This window comes from Crassostrea angulata, chromosome 2 (genome assembly GCF_025612915.1).
Source record: "Crassostrea angulata isolate pt1a10 chromosome 2, ASM2561291v2, whole genome shotgun sequence".
In the NCBI taxonomy this organism is placed as follows: domain Eukaryota; kingdom Metazoa; phylum Mollusca; class Bivalvia; order Ostreida; family Ostreidae; genus Magallana; species Magallana angulata.
This window is the reverse complement of record NC_069112.1, coordinates 54,980,259-54,997,779: the sequence shown is the minus strand read 5'-3', so window position 1 is coordinate 54,997,779 and position 17,521 is coordinate 54,980,259. Positions and strand designations below refer to the sequence as shown.

The following is a 17,521-nucleotide window of genomic DNA, read 5'->3' as shown; positions in this document are numbered from 1 at the left end:
TTCATTTTCATTTCTTTATTTTCGTAAATTTTGCAATGAAGAATCCTATCGTGTCTCTATTATAAGCTGCCATTTTGTCACATGACCCATCACGTGATATATCACACGCCGGGTCGAACATCTGTAGCACCTGTCTCTGGTCGTCTGATAATCCGCGGCATTGCCGCCCACGTGATCCTAGGTGTGGGTGCTGAAATAAGAAAGAAAAATGGCATATATACATACATTACGCAGTACAGTTAAGGCGGTCAATAAAAATATGGGCAAATTTTTGTGATGAAAACACGTATACTTTAGTTAAACTGGCATGTCCTTTTTAAAATCAATAACAGTCACTCAAATGCAATATATTTCTTAAATATATATATAACAGTACAATATTTTATGTTCATAGTGGTCACGTGATATGGCAGTCGCATGGTACAAGCTGATGTATTTGTGGTTTTGAGGTCATTTAAAAAATTCAATATTGCAAGGGCATAATCATGTCAAAATTCACAACTGTATTATGAAATAACTTGATGTTATATCGTAGATTTTGAATAACGGTGCGAACTTTTTAAGATAAGAATATTTGTTAGTAGAAACCGTAATTTATAATGCATATGTTGAATAATTTTGAAGGTCACAGGGTTAATTTCATTAAAAATAATTAATTTGTAAGATTTTACAAGGATCGTAGAAGTTTTTAAGTTACATAGCATATTTCAAATTCACATGTAAAAGTTTGTCGGGATCAGGTAAGTGTATGCCCTTGCAATTAAGTGATTTATTTAGGTACTCAGATTTTAGATATACGATATTTTATACAAAACCGAGGTGGCTTCTTTATACGATGCATACTTTTAACAAAATGAAAATAAGACTATATAGGTAGCATTCTACTAATAATAATTTTAAACAAAATATTCATTTATACTTTTCCGTTAATGTATGACATTTATTTTTCTTCGCTATAAAACTGCACGATAGCCTTCAATGATTTAACTTGATGCGTCATTTTGAAGCATATGACGTCATATTTTGTAGTACAGCGAGAACGACATCTCGCTTATTTTTTAGTGTGTACGATATAACGGACATCAAAATTGTAAGTAATAGCATTTTTTGTTTTTAATTAAAAGATTAGTATGAGTTAATTTTACTAATAAATAGATAAATAAGTACTTTCGAGGTTTGTAATATACTGTGATGTCATAATGCACATTTCCCGTACTTTTTGTCTGAACGGAGTTTATTGACAGCCTTAAGGACGTTGGATCCTGCAATTAAAAGTCTCTAAGTTTTTTTCTAAAGTATTTTTTAAATATCTACACACATATCTTAACCAAAATTCAAAACAAAATTTTGGGGTCTATATGCTCCTTTCGGTGCTACGGTGTATTTAATATGACCTTTCTGCACTGAAAGTGCAAATTGCACAGAAATCGCTTTTCCCTCTATAATTTTTTATCGAAATGAACCATGGTATGAAATACAAATTAACATTATTTAGAATTAATAAAATTAAAATTATCACAATGAAAAAGTTTGCAATTTCTTCGCCTTATTGATATTTTGACCTTTTTGCACTGAAAAAATACTATTTTTATTCATAAACGATTCAACATGCAATTAAATAATTTAAAAGTCTCAAACTTTTCCTCAAATTATGACGGTCTTGTCAAAAGAAACTTAAATATTCAGAAAATAAAACCAAAAGTATGGGTCTATAATGTAAATTTTGAGATATGGCATGAAATAAGCTATTTTTGGGGGGAAATTTGAGTTGATTTTTTATTTACTTTTATGAAATATCACTTAAACATGCCAATATATGTCGATAGAAATATTGAAATATTGTTGAAATATGTTTTTTGAAACAATACAAAGATATCCCAATGCATAAACTATCTGAAAATTTGGTCTGCATGGAAAATAAGAAAGCTAAAATTACGGTACTCTAAATCAACTGAGTTATGAAAAATGTTCATTTTCTTCTTAAAAACCTTCCACCACAAAATATAGTCCCTTACTACACTCTCTAAATATGGAATTTTTTCTTCACTATTTTATTCAATAGAGTTTATTTGGCAATGTAAAAAAGAAATTTACAAGTAGAATTCATATATGACACAGAATTTTCAGTCTAGAGGCGACACAAAATGGCTACCCAAAATCACAGGATCGAACCTCTTTAACTGTGCTGCGTATAATAAAAACAAAAGACATGTTTGTTGTAAAATTTTGAAAAGATTCTGCAGAACGACGTATATATTATCCAATGGATGAATGTATGTACATGTATTATCAGTATGTATTATCAGTAAATTAACTCCTGATCATAAAAGGAGTTAAGAATACTGTAAACCAACTTTTATTCGCGTGCGAGAAATTTTCGCGAGGTTTGCGAGAGCCTTGTCGTCGCGAATATTTCTCGCCGCGAACCAATCCTTTGTTTATAGTTTTTATAACAATACAGGTCTGGATAAGGCTTGGTCGCGTGTGATTATAATTTTGTTTAGGGAAAAGGAGGTTTATTTCAAATTAATCCTTCATTAGTTACTGCTAGTTTGTTATTCCTCTGTTTCATACAAAACTTCCGTGTAATAGGAAAAAACATGAAAACAAGTAGATCGAGAACCCAAGGAAGTTGTGATGAGTGCATCAAGTATTGAAACCGTACTCAAAAGAGCTGTAGGCTTCATATTCGGTAAAGCTATTAATTACACACTCAAATATGCATAAATGTGCATGAAAACATTTCATTAATAGGATTAGAGCTATTAAATTTACTATACTTACTACTTCATAAAAAAAATTTATTTGGATAGATACATGTAAAGCTACATGAAATAACACTTATTAGTACTTAATAAAACATTGGTTTGTAAAGATACCTAAAAAGTCACATGAAATATACTGACTATAGCCATTAATTAAGACACAGACATAGCATTATCCTCACTTTGCCAGATGTACTGTGTTATCAGTGGTCAATTGTGATCGAAGGCTCTGTTCAGCTTTGTTTTATAAGCCACACACACACACAGACACACAAACACACACACGTGCGCGCACACACACACACAGACACACATCTTTTTAAGTTATTCAAAATGAAAATTACTGTTACTTGAATGCTGATACATTGCGCCAGCAAATGTAGAATGTTAGACCTTCATTCTTATCAATTTCACATACATCAAATCTACTTCAAGCACATTACATAAAATTTTAATTTTCGCAATATATTAGTAATTAATAACTTCAAACTGCACCTTTTCCTATTAATGAGGAAAGACCAAGGTCCTGTACCCAAGGTGTAAGCATGATAAAAATAGCTCATATTTTAATTACCTTATTAACAGAATTGGCTAAAAATCAAAATAAATTCAAAGCTATTTATATCTAATGGTAAAGTCTCCAATTTATTGATATAAATGCACACTAATTGTGATTATTAAAAATAAATTTTAGAATGTTTTACACATATGTTTTTAATTGAATGAAACGAATACTGTTGGACATAATGTAAGCAGAATTTAAGTAGATCATATTAGTTTTTATTGGCAAAGTATATACATCTACCTCTTCTTTGTTAAACAGCAGTTTATTTGGCTTGCATATGACTGTCTTTACGATTAAGAAGAGATATGAAATACTGTTGACAATGGGAATTAATTTTTGATGAAGGCCTCAGATGCTAACCTGAGAAGGCCATGCAAGAAACTGAACTTACCTAGTAAGCAGTTAGGGTTAAACTCAGATAAGCTTATCTTAAGTACCTGTTAATCAATGTTAGATAGCCTTAATTGAGCAGTAGGGAGGATTAACCCTACATAAACAGTAAGGAATTTACATTGGCAGTCAGAATTAACTTAAATTAAGTTACCTGAGAAGTAAGGATTAACTTGGATAAGCTTACCTAGGCTGTAAGGATAACTTAAGTGACATTACCTTGAATAAGATAACCTGAGGTGTATGCATTAACTTGGAAAAGCTTACCTGGGTACCTGGGCTGTAAATATTAACTTGAAAAAGATAACCTGGGTACCTAGGCAGTAAGGATTAACTTGGAAAGGCTTACCTGAGCATTAAGGATTAACTTAAATAAGATTACCTGGGCAGTAAGGATAAACTTAAATAAGATTACCTGGGCAGTAAGGATAAACTTATATAAGATTACCTGGGCAGTAAGGATTAACTTAAATAAGATTACCTGGGCAATAAGGATCAACTTATATAAGATTACCTAGGCAGTAAGGATTAACTTGGAAAGGCTTACCTGGGCAGTAAGGATTAACTTTTAAAAGATTACCTGGGCAGTAAGGATTAAATTATATAAGATTACCTGGGCAGTAGAGAATAACTTAATAAAGCTCACCTTAAACAAGTTTACCTGGGCAATTAGGATTACTGTAACTTGAATAAGCTTACCTGTGCAATAAGGATTAACTCAGGGAAATTTTCTAACATCCACACAGCCTGTTTTTCATTTTCCTCCATAGTTATTGTACATGTACTGTACACAAGTACACCCCCTGGTCTCAGAAGTTGAACTGCCTGTAAAGATAGGATTAGAATAGGTTATATTGTAAATACAATGTATATGTTACATGTTTTATGGTAAGTAAAGTAACGTTAGACTGTAAAGCTCGGTAATATTGTAAAGTGTAAAGTAATATTGGAAAGAAGCTAATGTTGTGAAAGTGAGGTATTGTATTGTAGAGTTTATAAATATTTATTTAAAAGTATTTTTTTAAAGGATAAATTGTAAAATTAGTTTGGAATGTAAAAATTTATTACACATGTAGGGCGATCTATTATAGGTTGATGATAAGGGTAAATAAGTTATATTACAATTGTTTACAAGGCTGTAAAGGTAATAAAAGATTATAAACAAACACACAGCTATGTAAAGAATAAGATATTTCTTTAACAACACCTTTCGTATGAACTTCCTCTGGTAGCCAGGGTAGGATTTGAGAGAATTGAGGGTCATCGGGTTCTTTATGGACGGTTTCTGTCCCAGCGCACTGCAGGGAACGTCAAGGAGAATCCGGTCAAAATACTCCGCAGGGATTTCTGGGAAATTTATATCTCCACCTATCAAATAAAACTAAGTTACATGTCTATGCAAAGTAATCATCTAGAAGATGAATAAACAATTTCCAAAATAAGTATGTCCGTTGGCCACCATCTTTTTTAAAAATAAAAACCATTGGGTTTTATTTATTATCATTATAATAATAGGCTTTGCATAGATGGTGTTTGTTACTTTATCTTTTGGCATGAAAATTCTGATTCAATTTTGTATCTTGAATGCCCAAGGATGGAGCCATTAATACAATAAAGAAAAAAAATCGATACAGAAAATGTATTAAAGGTTAAACAAATATTTGATAGTATAAAGAAGAAATGGCCAAAATAAAAATTTTGCAACCTGTGTAAATTACCCAATATACATCGCACACATGAAAGCACAGCAAGAACCCACTAAATTTCAATTTTTTCGTGATATAAAAATGAAATCCAGGGGATAATGCAGTGACCAGACAGGGATCTTCTGGTTAATTAGTACTACCTCGCTGACCCACAGTGACCTTGAGAGCATCACAGGCGTGGCATGTCACACAGGTGAGAGCCCACCTCTCCAGGTTTGACCTAATTTTTTCCACTTTGACATCAGAACGATCAATGGCTATAACTTCACCCTACCAAACAAAAAAATCCATTATAAATACCAAGGATAATGTGTTTAAAGTTGTTGTGTTTTTTGTTATAAATAAAAGCATACTTATTTACACATGCATGCTATAGCTTCAAGAGAAAAATTTATATCCATTGATATCAGTTTGTAAACCCAAATATTTAATTCCAGCTGATAAATTCGACAATAACTGGTACATTGGCTAAAAGGTTTCTTAGCATTAATTGAAGTGAACCATCATTTTGTCATTTTAAAATATAAACATTTCTTGATAAAGCAAAGACCTGACACAGGGCAAATAGACTCAAAACGAATTTCATTTGCATTACTGTATATTAGTCATTTAGGTGTTACATGTATTAATTTGAGTGTCATCTGAGTGATCAGGAAAAAATAATTAAAAGTTCCTTATACAGGGAAGTATTTGCCCCCGTTTTATTTTCGGACCTCAGACAGACAGACAGACAGATAGATAGATGGATGGATGGAGAGACAGATGGATGGATAGAAAGCAATGTGATTTGTTCAGTACATCCATAAAAAGCAGAATGAACATATACTAAATGAGAATAAGGAAATAAAAAGATTCAAAAAATTCTAGTATTACCTTGTTCTGCATCCTGCTGGCTATGTGCGTCGTCTTGCCCCCAGGGGCTGCACACATATCCAGGATCCTCTCCCCTGGTTTGGGGTCCAGGACATGAGTACACACTATAGATGGCAGGTTCTGTGCCATAATCAGGTCAGGTCGAAGGTCACTGAGACATGGGGCTTCATAGAGGGGCTCCGTCATCAAAATTCCAACTCCACTACAATTATTGTTACAATACATCTATCAGTCAGTACCGTAAACAAACTCTTATTCCCGACAACTTAATTAATTTTGCAATATACTTATAACCATTTTAACAAGGCCTTGGACTTTCAGTAGGACGTAACTACCATATCTATTTGTTGCTTTAAAACAAGTTAAAAATTACCCTGGTTTCAAATGAAATATACACCAATTGCGTAGTTTTAGCTCAAAAGCCAGACAGATCTTGTTGATTTCAAAGAGCAATGACTGAGAGGCCTTCGATGAAATAGACAGGCCTACGTCACATTGCTGTTTGACACCAACTACCCATAGTCCAAGCTCTTGTTAAAGTGGTTCTAAGATAAAATGGTTTGTAACGACTAACTTTCATGACCAATCCTTATCTAAACATGTGTTGTAACAACAACCATATGATAAATACATGTTTGTGGCAACATGCAATTATTCGTGATGATGAGGCTCTTACGAACCTTGTGAAAATTTCTTACATGTGAATAAAAGTGGTTTTCAGTAATCTGTCATTCAGTACTGTAAGCAGCTACATGTACATTTCAAAGATTTCATCATTGATGAAGTCCATTACAGAATATACTACAAACAGTACATACAATTGTCAAGAAACTTGAGTATTTAGGAGATTGAAATTTATCCATAAATCTGTGGCCATGGATATGTTTGCAAATCTATGGTAAAAAGCAATATGTATTTTTTTTATTCAAAAATACTCAACATGCAGACAATCATAAATTTAGTTGAAAATATTGCAATGAAAACATAACAAAATTTTGCATCCATGGATTATTCAATGCATAGAATTAGGAAATACAACTGTGCAGCAACTTGAAAACAATTACTGTTACATTTTATACACATGCATTCAATTAAAAAAAAAAAATTAATTAAACTTCAATGCTTTAGATTTTACAGCAATACCTTGGAGGTGGTTGGCTTTTGAAGATTGTGTCCCTGTCAAACTGTGCCACACCATTTCCAACATGGAGCCTGGGCCCAAAGAGAGGCTGGATGTCCCCTTTAAGAACCCGTCCCTCCAAATCAACCACCACGGATACCAGGTCCCCCGACATCATGTCTGTCAATCAAAGAAATGTCCATCACAAGAGAGAGAGAGAGAGAGAGAGAGAGAGAGAGAGAGAGAGAGAGAGAGAGAGAGAGAGAGAGAGAGAGAGAGAGAGAGAGTTTTAAAATTACATTTAGAGAATTCAAATCAAAAATTATTCTCATTTTAATTTGTACAATATAACAGAAATTATGGAAATTCTTTGGAGCAATGGAAAAATTATTTTTTATGATTTAAAATTCAAAAGAAAAATACTAATTTATAAAAGCAAAATTTTACTAATCTGCATCCTTTTCTGCAGGGTTACAACCATAGTACTTGTTATGATAAGTCTATGTTATATTCATATAAAGAAAATATTCCTGTGCAAAATTTATTTGACCAATTTCCAAAAAAAAATAATACTCAGGAAATTTATTTCGAATTTCCTAGGAAAAGACTTTCTGACAAAACTTTACATAAATTGCTGATAACAAAAACTTGGATGACAATTACTTGTAGGTGCTCCCAGAATTCCCTGCACAAAGATGTCTGCCCCACGCATCACAGCCATCCCACAACTTTGGTCAATAATCACTTCCTTTTCAATCTTTTAAAATATGTAAAACAGGCTACAATATCTTTATAGGATTAACACAAGTTCATTTCATATCTCAGAGATATCTACTGCTTATTCAAACTGCACTTTGAATTTCCAAAAACTAAATACAGTTTGCCTTGAATAATTTGTTTGTCTAATATCATGACCTGTCTAATCCGACAACCTGTTTAATCTGAATACCATGTCTAAACTGACTTCTGTCTAATCAACAACTTGTCTATTCAAAACTCTCATCCCAAAGTACATCAATTCAAACAATACAGTTTTAACAGTATCTGAGAAGGACAAAAATAATCTTAAATCACCTTTTTGATTGGCCGAGGGCCCCTATTTTCTATGACTAGGACATCGTCTAGTTCAGGATGGAGAAAACTCTGGGGTGGATCCCATTTTCTGTCCATGTAAACCTTCACAAAATATTAAAATGATTTTTATGTGAATGAACAAAGGAACTTTCTTGTATGAACTGTAACCTTATTCAACAAATTGTAAGTTTTTCAATGTCCTAATCTGGAAGAGGATAATTTTATAGACATGCATGAGTTAGATAAAAGTTACATCACACACAAAAAATTTTGAGAGAATCTTTCAATCAAAGTTTCATTTCAAAAATAATCATATTAATGCATGAATGTCACCATGTCCCATCACCGATATTTTACCCCCACATGTACAGTTTCTTGTACCTTTTGTAGTTCTTGGCTGATAATTGCATGTATTTCCTCCGCACTGTGTTTTGTTGTGTTCAGTCTTAGTGTTGTGAACATTGGAGGGGAAGCAAGCCTCTCTTGTAGCACATCAAAATAGGATCCGCATTCTTCCTTATTCTGCATAATATTATACATTTAAAAAATATATGAATATTAACATGAGCAGTTAGCTCTAAAGACTGACATTTTCAAGTAAAGAAATCTTGAAATGATGAGATTGACCTGCACATTGACAAAAGAAATTCTGTTTCTTAATTTTTCTAGTGAAATTTCAAATGAAATTGAAACAATCAAAAGCAAGCTTGTGATCAAATAGCATCTTGACAAGGTCTTGACCAAAATTAGATAAAAACTGAAAATAAAAATAGACAGACAGATATAAATGAGCACAGTCTTTTGATTCCGCACTACTTTAACACTAACACAACTGACCATCTCTATCTGCAACAAATGACAGGGTTGGCAAAAAAGCGGGAAATACTCATATTTCCCAGGACGGGGGGAAATACTGGTAATTCCCGGGAATTACTGGTATTTCCTGGGAAATACTGGGAAATAAAGTACAACTACTTATTATAGTATTTCATACTTAGACATAAGTCTTAATCAAATCTGTAGGGATGTAGACAATCTGGACAATAGTACACCTTGTCAGCTTTTTGACATTTTATAATGTTCTTTGATTTTAACAAGTTTTGACTTGACTTTTCCAAGATAAGTGAAAAACAGTAGTATTGACCGGGACGGGAAATACCGGTATTTACCACCGGTAATTCCCAGCACTGGTATTTCCCGGCCAACCCTGACAAATGATAAACATATTCTGATTTCAGTTTTCATCACCTGAGCTTCGTTTGCAAACGATGCCTCTAAGTAACCCCTGACATCCTCTTTAAACTCGACTCTTCGTCTTTCCATTCTAATTCACTAACACTGTGACACTAAACACTTTGTCACTGTCATTTTTTTTTCACGTGGACCAGTTTCTGTTTGTTGTTGTGGTTTTTTGATTATTTAGTATGTCGAACCCGAATCTATTTCATTTTCCACGCACTCTGACTTTTCGAATACGGATTATTTCTTTGAAAATATCCAATTGAATTACTTAAATAAATACTCAAATATAATAATAGGATTAAACTGAATATTAAAATTGATATCTTCAATAAATTTTAAACAAGTGGTCCATGGGCCTTATTGGTCACCTGAGTAACTGCAGTGTGGCTTTTGCAATTTATATTCATGTGCATTAAAACTACTATACTCTGTCCCAAGATATTTTGGATTCACGTTTGGCTTAATTGTTTGATATTTATAAATACCTCAGGATCCAAACGATGTTCATTCAAAAGTATGAAAAATTTCCAAGATTTCTCAGTCAAAACGCCCCTGTTAGCTTATCAGGTTTTAATACAATGCTAAAAAATGTTATGTCTACGGAGATTTTGCATTGCAGCAAGCCCGGATGATAACGTTGAAATATTGCGCGATGTATTCCGAGTGTATTCCGAATGGAGAAAAGATGTAAACATTCCCCATAATAAATCTCCGTAAGGAATCTGTTTTCGTTCCTGTGAATTTTTCCGAGTGAAAGATGATAATGTGTCAATGAAATTATCTTGGAAAATATCCCTTTCAACTATTTCAATTGCACTTCTTTTACAGGTAAGTGTATTTTTATTAAAAATCGTCCAAACGTGAATCCAAAATATCTTGGGACAGAGTATAGGCTAATGAAATAATTTTTAATATTTTGGGATTGTTTGATTTAATCAACTTTCTAAATTCTCAAAAAAAAAAATTAAAAATTGTAGCAGAATGTACAGTGACATAATAGAACAAATCTTAAGTACCAAAAAAAAATTGGTTGAAATTACACCACCCTACCCATCACAATCATTAGAGTCCTGCACTCACACCAGAACTCTTGACCCAGGGGCCATAAAATAAATAATTCTGAAAGAGGAACTCTTCCAGATCATAACTAGTACACATATTTGTACTTAATTCACCGAATAAATACCCAGGAGCAGAGGAGAAGATTTTCGAAGAATCACTGCATTCATTAAGAGCCCCACCCTAACACCAGAACCCATGACCCAGGGGCTATGACATTCACAATTTTGGAAGAGGCATTATTCCTCATTATTACTGTGTATTTAGTTCACAGCAGTTATAGGAGCAGGGGAGAAGATTTTCAAAGAATTATGATGCATTTCACAATATAATAATTAGAGCCCTGCCGTAACACTAGAATTCCTGACCCAGGGGCCATGAATTTCATTATTTTTACTCCGATGATATATGCCAAAGTTGGTTGAAATTTATTTCTGTGGTTCCAGAGAAGAAAAATGTTAAAAATTTTACAACCAATTACATTTACATCTAAAACAGATAACGGACAAAAACAGATTCATGAGTGACTCAGGTGACCTAAAAAGTTGAAAAAGGTAAATAGTTGTATTGTGTCTTCAAAGTAAATTTTACTTTCGTTTTGAATATTTTTAAAATGACAAAATATATATTCTTTAAAAAAATGAGTTTTTGTAAAAAAAAACAAAAAACAAAAAAAAAAAAACAAAATGTTTTTTTCCCTCTTTATACCAATTGAATGCTTGTAGCATTTTTCAATTTTTAAATGCAAAAATATATCACATATCTTTTTCTATTATAACAATTTTTGTCAATCTTAGTACTTATACCCATTTTAGAATTAAATTTATATGTCTTACTTTATCCTAAGAATAGGGACCTTTGTCATTTCATATATACAGTGATATGCAGTTAAAAACATGTGTTACAGTAATCAATAACAAAAAACAAAATTATGATTTTAACAAAAAATTTATTCTTCCTTTTCAAGACTAGTTCATATGACACCATAAGATTTATTATCTCATTTAAATTTCTTATCTTTTAAATGCGATGAAAATGTACCTGACAGTCAATTTCTGTAATTATAGTTAAAGATCTTCTTTTTTTACACCATCATTTGAGTGTGTAGAAATGATTACCGATATTTTGGAAACATAAAAAATAAACCCCTGAGAAACCATTTGCCTTCAAGAAAACAAAAAAAAACTTTTCAAGAGTAAGAAAAGTTAAAAGTGATATTGCAAAAATAGGAAAAAATCACAAAAATATATGTACATTGAGAGAGTGAAAATTTGTAATATAATATTATTATGTAAAGAACATGAGAATAAACAAAGGAAAATTAAGTAGTTGCCAAAAATAACAGAACATCACGTAATGTATGAGAAATTGAAAATTAATAAATTACATGTATAATTATATATAAATTGAATTCAAATCTACTAAAATAATTCCATTCTACTCAGTTCTTAGATCAGTCCTTCCTCATCCGAAAGACATTAATTAATCTGAAGCATCTAATTCAAGAAGGTCCGTCAACCATTTATTTTCCAATAAATAAGTCAAATTCCTACTAATAACTTTTTTTCATTTATTTCACATTTTCTCGTAAGTCCTAACATGTCCGCAATCACAGGAAACACTGTAGGTGTCAGATTCCTCGTCGTAAGATTCAGGGCCGTACTCATGCTCATGGGGTCCCGAGTTAACTTTGACCAAACTACTCCTCACGGCTAATCGTAACTCTGTAATTAGAAAATAACGTTCTCAGTACCCATTTCAATACAAAACTGACTCAGATCATGCAATAAACACCCTTTTTTTATCTATATGTTAATAGGCCTATAGATATGTGATATTGTTCAGGGAGTGGATTTCAACTTGAGTTAACATTAATCGATTGATTGATGTTTAACATCCTGTTGAGATTCTTTCTCTAATATTGATATGCATCAAATGTCGATCCAAGGACTCAAAAAGACTTTCATATATGCTCTGTGTCATGCTGCTAGCATTTCCACTCCCCCCCCCCCCCAAAAAAAAAAGAAATGTGTTTGCATTTAACACAATTAACTTAACCCATGAGGTGAGAATTTTACATATGCCATGCCATTAATCTTTTCAGATTGACTTCAACAGGGAGATTTTAACTTCTGGGACACTGGCACATTAATTTAAAGAGTTATATTAATGCTATCTTCATTACCCAAGGATAACAATACACTCCTTATATTGTTTGGAGAGAGAAGATAAATAATTCTGTCCACACAATTGTTATCATCGTTTCTTTGTCAGTCAATTAAAAATCAAATACTTTAATTTTAACCTCATTATAAATTATGATTTATCATAATTTTAATATTATATAACAATGATATAAATTCAATGAAAAAAAAAATTTAGAGCATATTTATGATGTATCGAAGTTAAATTGAAAAATATTTTTTACCACGAGGATCTTATACTGACCTTTGACCTTTTTATCAAACTTCTTCCGTTTTGTTTTTTCCCTTTTGCTGGACCTCTCATCATGAGCTTTCTCTAGCCCCTCTTCTGAGCCCCACACCTCCATTGCTCGATCATATACCTACGAAAAGGAAGAGATTCTCAATAAATGATAAATACAAATTGCAACATCTTACCTCAGTCTAGGCCTCAAGTATGCAAATTGAGTTTTTTATTACAAAAATAATCAGTCATTCAAATGACGTACTTATTCATAATATACTGAAGTGTAAATAATAAGATAATTCATTTAATTTACAAATGTATGCTTGATGATTCATCACTGTTATATCATAATAAGGTTTATTACTTAACAGATTTAGGATTTTCCTGATATCTATTCTACAGAGGAGGTGCTAATGACTGCTTTATACATTTCCTAGGAGAATGGAGGAGGAAATGGGAGGGGGGGGGGCAGATGGAGGGAGGGGGTAGATGGGGGATGGGAATAAAGTTAGAATGTTTCTTCCCATTTCCCTCCCTTTCCTTGGTCCCCTTAATTTTCCCCATTTCCCTTCATTGTCTATTTTGATTGTTGGGGCAATAAAAATGATCTGTCTTTCATTCACAGACCTGAGGTCCATAGTACAACTTCATGTCCCCCCAGCGGGGGTTCCTGGGGTTTTTCCTGATGATGAATTTGAGGGGTGGTTCTCGGACCTCTAGGTCGGCGTCCTTCAGGAGGTAAGTGTCCTTGACCTCCGACTTTGTGACCAGTGCATGCTTCTCTGTGTCTTCCCTGTCAAAAAAAAAAACCTTGGCCAATTAGTTTTTGAAACTGTAAAGCAAAGTTTCATTCATGTCCAACAAAATTTCTCGAAGCTTGCACGAACCAGTTTCTGTGAAAAAAGCGTTTTTAGTTTTACTTATTCAAATTGTTAAGTAAAGCAAACTTTTATCCCTATTTCACAAAACTTCAAGAAAGTTGTAAGTCATTTTCATTGGGAACATTTCTCATTGTGATGGCTCAGATATATTTATTTCATGCTCAAAAAGGCTTGTTAATTTCTGCACAACAAGAGAGAGAGAGAGAGAGACAGACAGACAGAGACAGAGAGAGAGACAGAGAGAGAGAGACAGAGAGAGAGAGAGAGAGGTGTCAGAAGAAAAAAGGATGAGATGTAATAAAGAGTGAAAGGGACGAAAGGGGAATGAAAGAAAAAATACAGCAAAAAAGAGAGAAAGAAAAAAGAAAAGAAAGAGAAAATGTTCTTACTTGCAGACATCACAAACATTGACAATGTAGGTGGTCAACAGCCAGGAGTCCATGAATTCCTTCCCACAATCCTCGCACACCAAGGCGTCAGTGGCCGTCTCCAGTACGGGACCTGTAGTTGTTTGCAATCAGAAAGAGACCATGATCAAAGTGCTCATCTTTGTAATGAAATCAATGTGCATATTTTGGGAGAATGGTACATGAATTTAAAAACAAAAGTACAGCGGTATGACAAGCTAGAATTCTGAAGAAAAACAAAAACAACATAAATTGTTGAGGTCTGTCCTATCGTCTTTATCCTTTATCTTTTAGAAAAAATGAAAATAAATGGAGGCTAGTCTGTGTAAAAGTTGATCACGAGTAATCACCTTACATTACTAGGATGAAGGATAAAGGATCCAACAGGGTTACTTAAATCTAATCCTTAAATGTTGCTTTATAAAATAAAGAAGAAAATCAACTTCTTTGACTTTCAATGCTAGTGACCTTGACCTAACGTAATGGATATTTGACCTCTGTTTTCTTTTTTAAAAAACACCCTTGACCTTCAATAGAGGTAACCTTGACCTCACCTAATGGATGTTTGACCTCCGTCTTCTTTGACCGTGTTTCTTCCTCATCTTCTTCTTCCAGGAAAAACCCTGCTCCTGTGTCAACTGTCCGTGTCACTTTTTGTCTACAATATATACCATAGATATTTTTTATTCCCGTAGAGATAGCCAATGTGTGCATAAATCATGTATTAAGAGAAAAATGCAAAGTGGTTTTGTTGAGAAATATTTGCAACAATGAGACTAAGTTTTTCTCACATGCAAATTTAAGTTGGTTTAGAACCATTTTAACAAGACCCTGGACTTTTGTAAGGATGTAAATAAATTATCATTTTCTTGCATAAAAAACAAGTTAAAAATGATGCTGGTTTCAATTGAAATATACACAAAATTGTGTAGTCTTAGCTCAAATGCTAACAAACCTTGTTGATTTCAAACAGCCTTAGCTGAGCAGCTCTTGCTATATTAGTTCTAAATCTTTAATGAACAGTTCTTACTTTGATTCAGAGGAGGAGTATGGCTTTTTGGCCAGCCTGGATTGTCGCAGCAGCAGGGCTCTCTGGCGGTTCCTTTCCACCCTCGCCTTCTGTGCCGCAGTCAGTTTGACGTCCGCATCCTCCTGTGGATCTGTCAATCATTTAAAATAAATATGTTTGTACAGCTGTAAATACACATAAATTAGCCCTCTAACAAATTAAGCTCAATTTTCCTTTTCCATCTGATACTAGTAATTAACTAAAGCATCATAAACTTTAGTATACATGTAAATATGCAACTAAGCAAAGCTTCTGGCAATATAAAACTAGGAAACAGTCTGTTGGTAAAGTTATTACCAGTTTTCACCAGAAGAGACTATAGCTTTCCTCTGCGTCCGTCAGTCCGTCTGTCTGTCCATCCATCCGTCCGTCTGTCTGTCCCACTTCAGTTTTCCACACTTTTTTTCTTTATGCGTTTGAGGAATAATATGAAATTTGCTGAACAGCTTCAAAATGTCAAACTACAGATCAAGTTTACACTTTTGTAGCATCTGGTTGACATATTTTCGATAAAATTAATTTTTTATATTCAAATTTTTTAATGTTCTGGTTCGATATTCTGCATAACAGTGCATTGTTTTCACAATTTCTACAAACCGGTAGGGGACGTGTATTGCTTATGCAATACTCTCAGAATGCTTGTTAGCATTAATATTATTTGCATTGAGGAATTGCTCATAGGTTATTTTTAAGAAATGGGAAAACTTCATATAAAACTTTAAAAAATGATTTCAGAACTTTTTCCCTTTGTAAATCAACAAATAAGGACCCAACTATCATCAGCAAAGTGAGCTACCAACCAGGTAATCATGCAAGCTTCAAATCATAATCTTAAAAATGAAAAATGTGTCTAATAGTCAGTGCCAGATAGTTTAGTTGGTAGAGCACCCGATCAGGGGGCCGGGGTTTGAATCCTAGCCTGCATGGTCTAGCTGTCATTATTCCGTTCTCCTATCCCATTTAATTTGGTGCCCTGATCAAAAAGTACCTTGAATGTTGATCTTTGAGGGAAAATCTCATTTAAGGGGAGGAATGTTATGGTCAGACAATTAGACAGACAGGTTTGATTGCTCGCACCAGATAGCTTATAATAAGTTGGTATAGTATCTCTGACCTTCTTGGAGTTTAGGGGCCCAGGTTCAAATCCCAGTCTTTATTTTTTGCAATCCTGTTACCATGTGATAAAGACATTCAGTACACTAAATAAAGTATATGTTAAAAAGAAAACATTCCTTTTAAACTAGATGATTTACAACATAACCATCTTCCCAAGTCAAGAGTTTAATTCCTGATCTGCTCCGTTCTACATAAAATTAATGTAGAGCGGATCAGAAACCCTTGACTTAGGAAGATTGGTTTCTGATCCGCTCCGCTCAAGATCTACATAAAATGTATGTACAGTGGAGCGATCAGCTAGAAACCCTTCACTTGGGAATATGCAACATAACTGACTTAATAAAATTCTTTCTTAACTGAATAATATTCTTGAGTTGAACAATTTCTGCCCTGCAAATGCATGAAATGTTCTGATTATGATTATAGCACATGTAAGGTGCACCATTTTGTTCTACGTGCTGTTCAAGAGGAAAAATTTTCACGGAATTCATTTACTCTGACTAATGATGAATTATGCTTAGTAAAAAAAAGTTGATTTTTATCTTAAATAAAACAAAGTTCATTTATATATACTATTACCTGATGAAGACGGTGTTTGTATCGATTCGGACATGATGATTTATATGTTGGTGATTATATATCTACTTTCACTTTTATTTACTTTGAGAATTTATATAATAAGGCTTAATTAGACTTGATCATTTACGTTCAAACTGCAATACGATTTTATCTCTCTTGTTGTCAAACCCTTCCACTGACATATTCTAGAGTAAAATAGCAGTTTTATCATTTATGTAAAAAGGCATATGTCTATACATAGATCC

At 33.2% G+C, this 17,521-nt stretch overlaps 2 protein-coding genes across 3 annotated transcripts; both read right to left on the bottom strand.

Annotated features, from left to right (window-relative positions):
- On the bottom strand, positions 1–9,885 carry LOC128171578 (tRNA (cytosine(72)-C(5))-methyltransferase NSUN6-like). Of its 2 annotated transcripts, XM_052837373.1 has the most exons (10): positions 9,742–9,885; positions 8,875–9,015; positions 8,494–8,595; positions 8,083–8,176; positions 7,443–7,599; positions 6,300–6,501; positions 5,567–5,696; positions 4,928–5,088; positions 4,420–4,545; positions 1–190 (listed from the first exon to the last, which is right to left on the bottom strand). In XM_052837373.1, the coding sequence occupies exons 1-10, from the start codon at positions 9,814–9,816 to the stop codon at positions 8–10; spliced, it is 1,371 nt and encodes a 456-aa protein (XP_052693333.1). In that variant the 5' UTR covers positions 9,817–9,885; the 3' UTR covers positions 1–7. The 2 variants fall into 2 exon arrangements, with proteins under 2 accessions (XP_052693333.1, XP_052693334.1); XM_052837374.1 differs by lacking the exon at positions 8,875–9,015.
- Positions 9,886–11,723: 1,838 nt separating this feature from the next.
- On the bottom strand, positions 11,724–17,519 carry LOC128171594 (DNA repair protein complementing XP-A cells homolog). The gene is made up of 7 exons (XM_052837390.1): positions 17,277–17,519; positions 15,543–15,672; positions 15,067–15,170; positions 14,495–14,606; positions 13,852–14,017; positions 13,243–13,360; positions 11,724–12,518 (listed from the first exon to the last, which is right to left on the bottom strand). Exons 1-7 carry the CDS (start codon positions 17,308–17,310, stop codon positions 12,370–12,372), a joined length of 813 nt encoding a protein of 270 aa, XP_052693350.1. The 5' UTR covers positions 17,311–17,519; the 3' UTR covers positions 11,724–12,369.
- Positions 17,520–17,521: the final 2 nt, after the last annotated feature.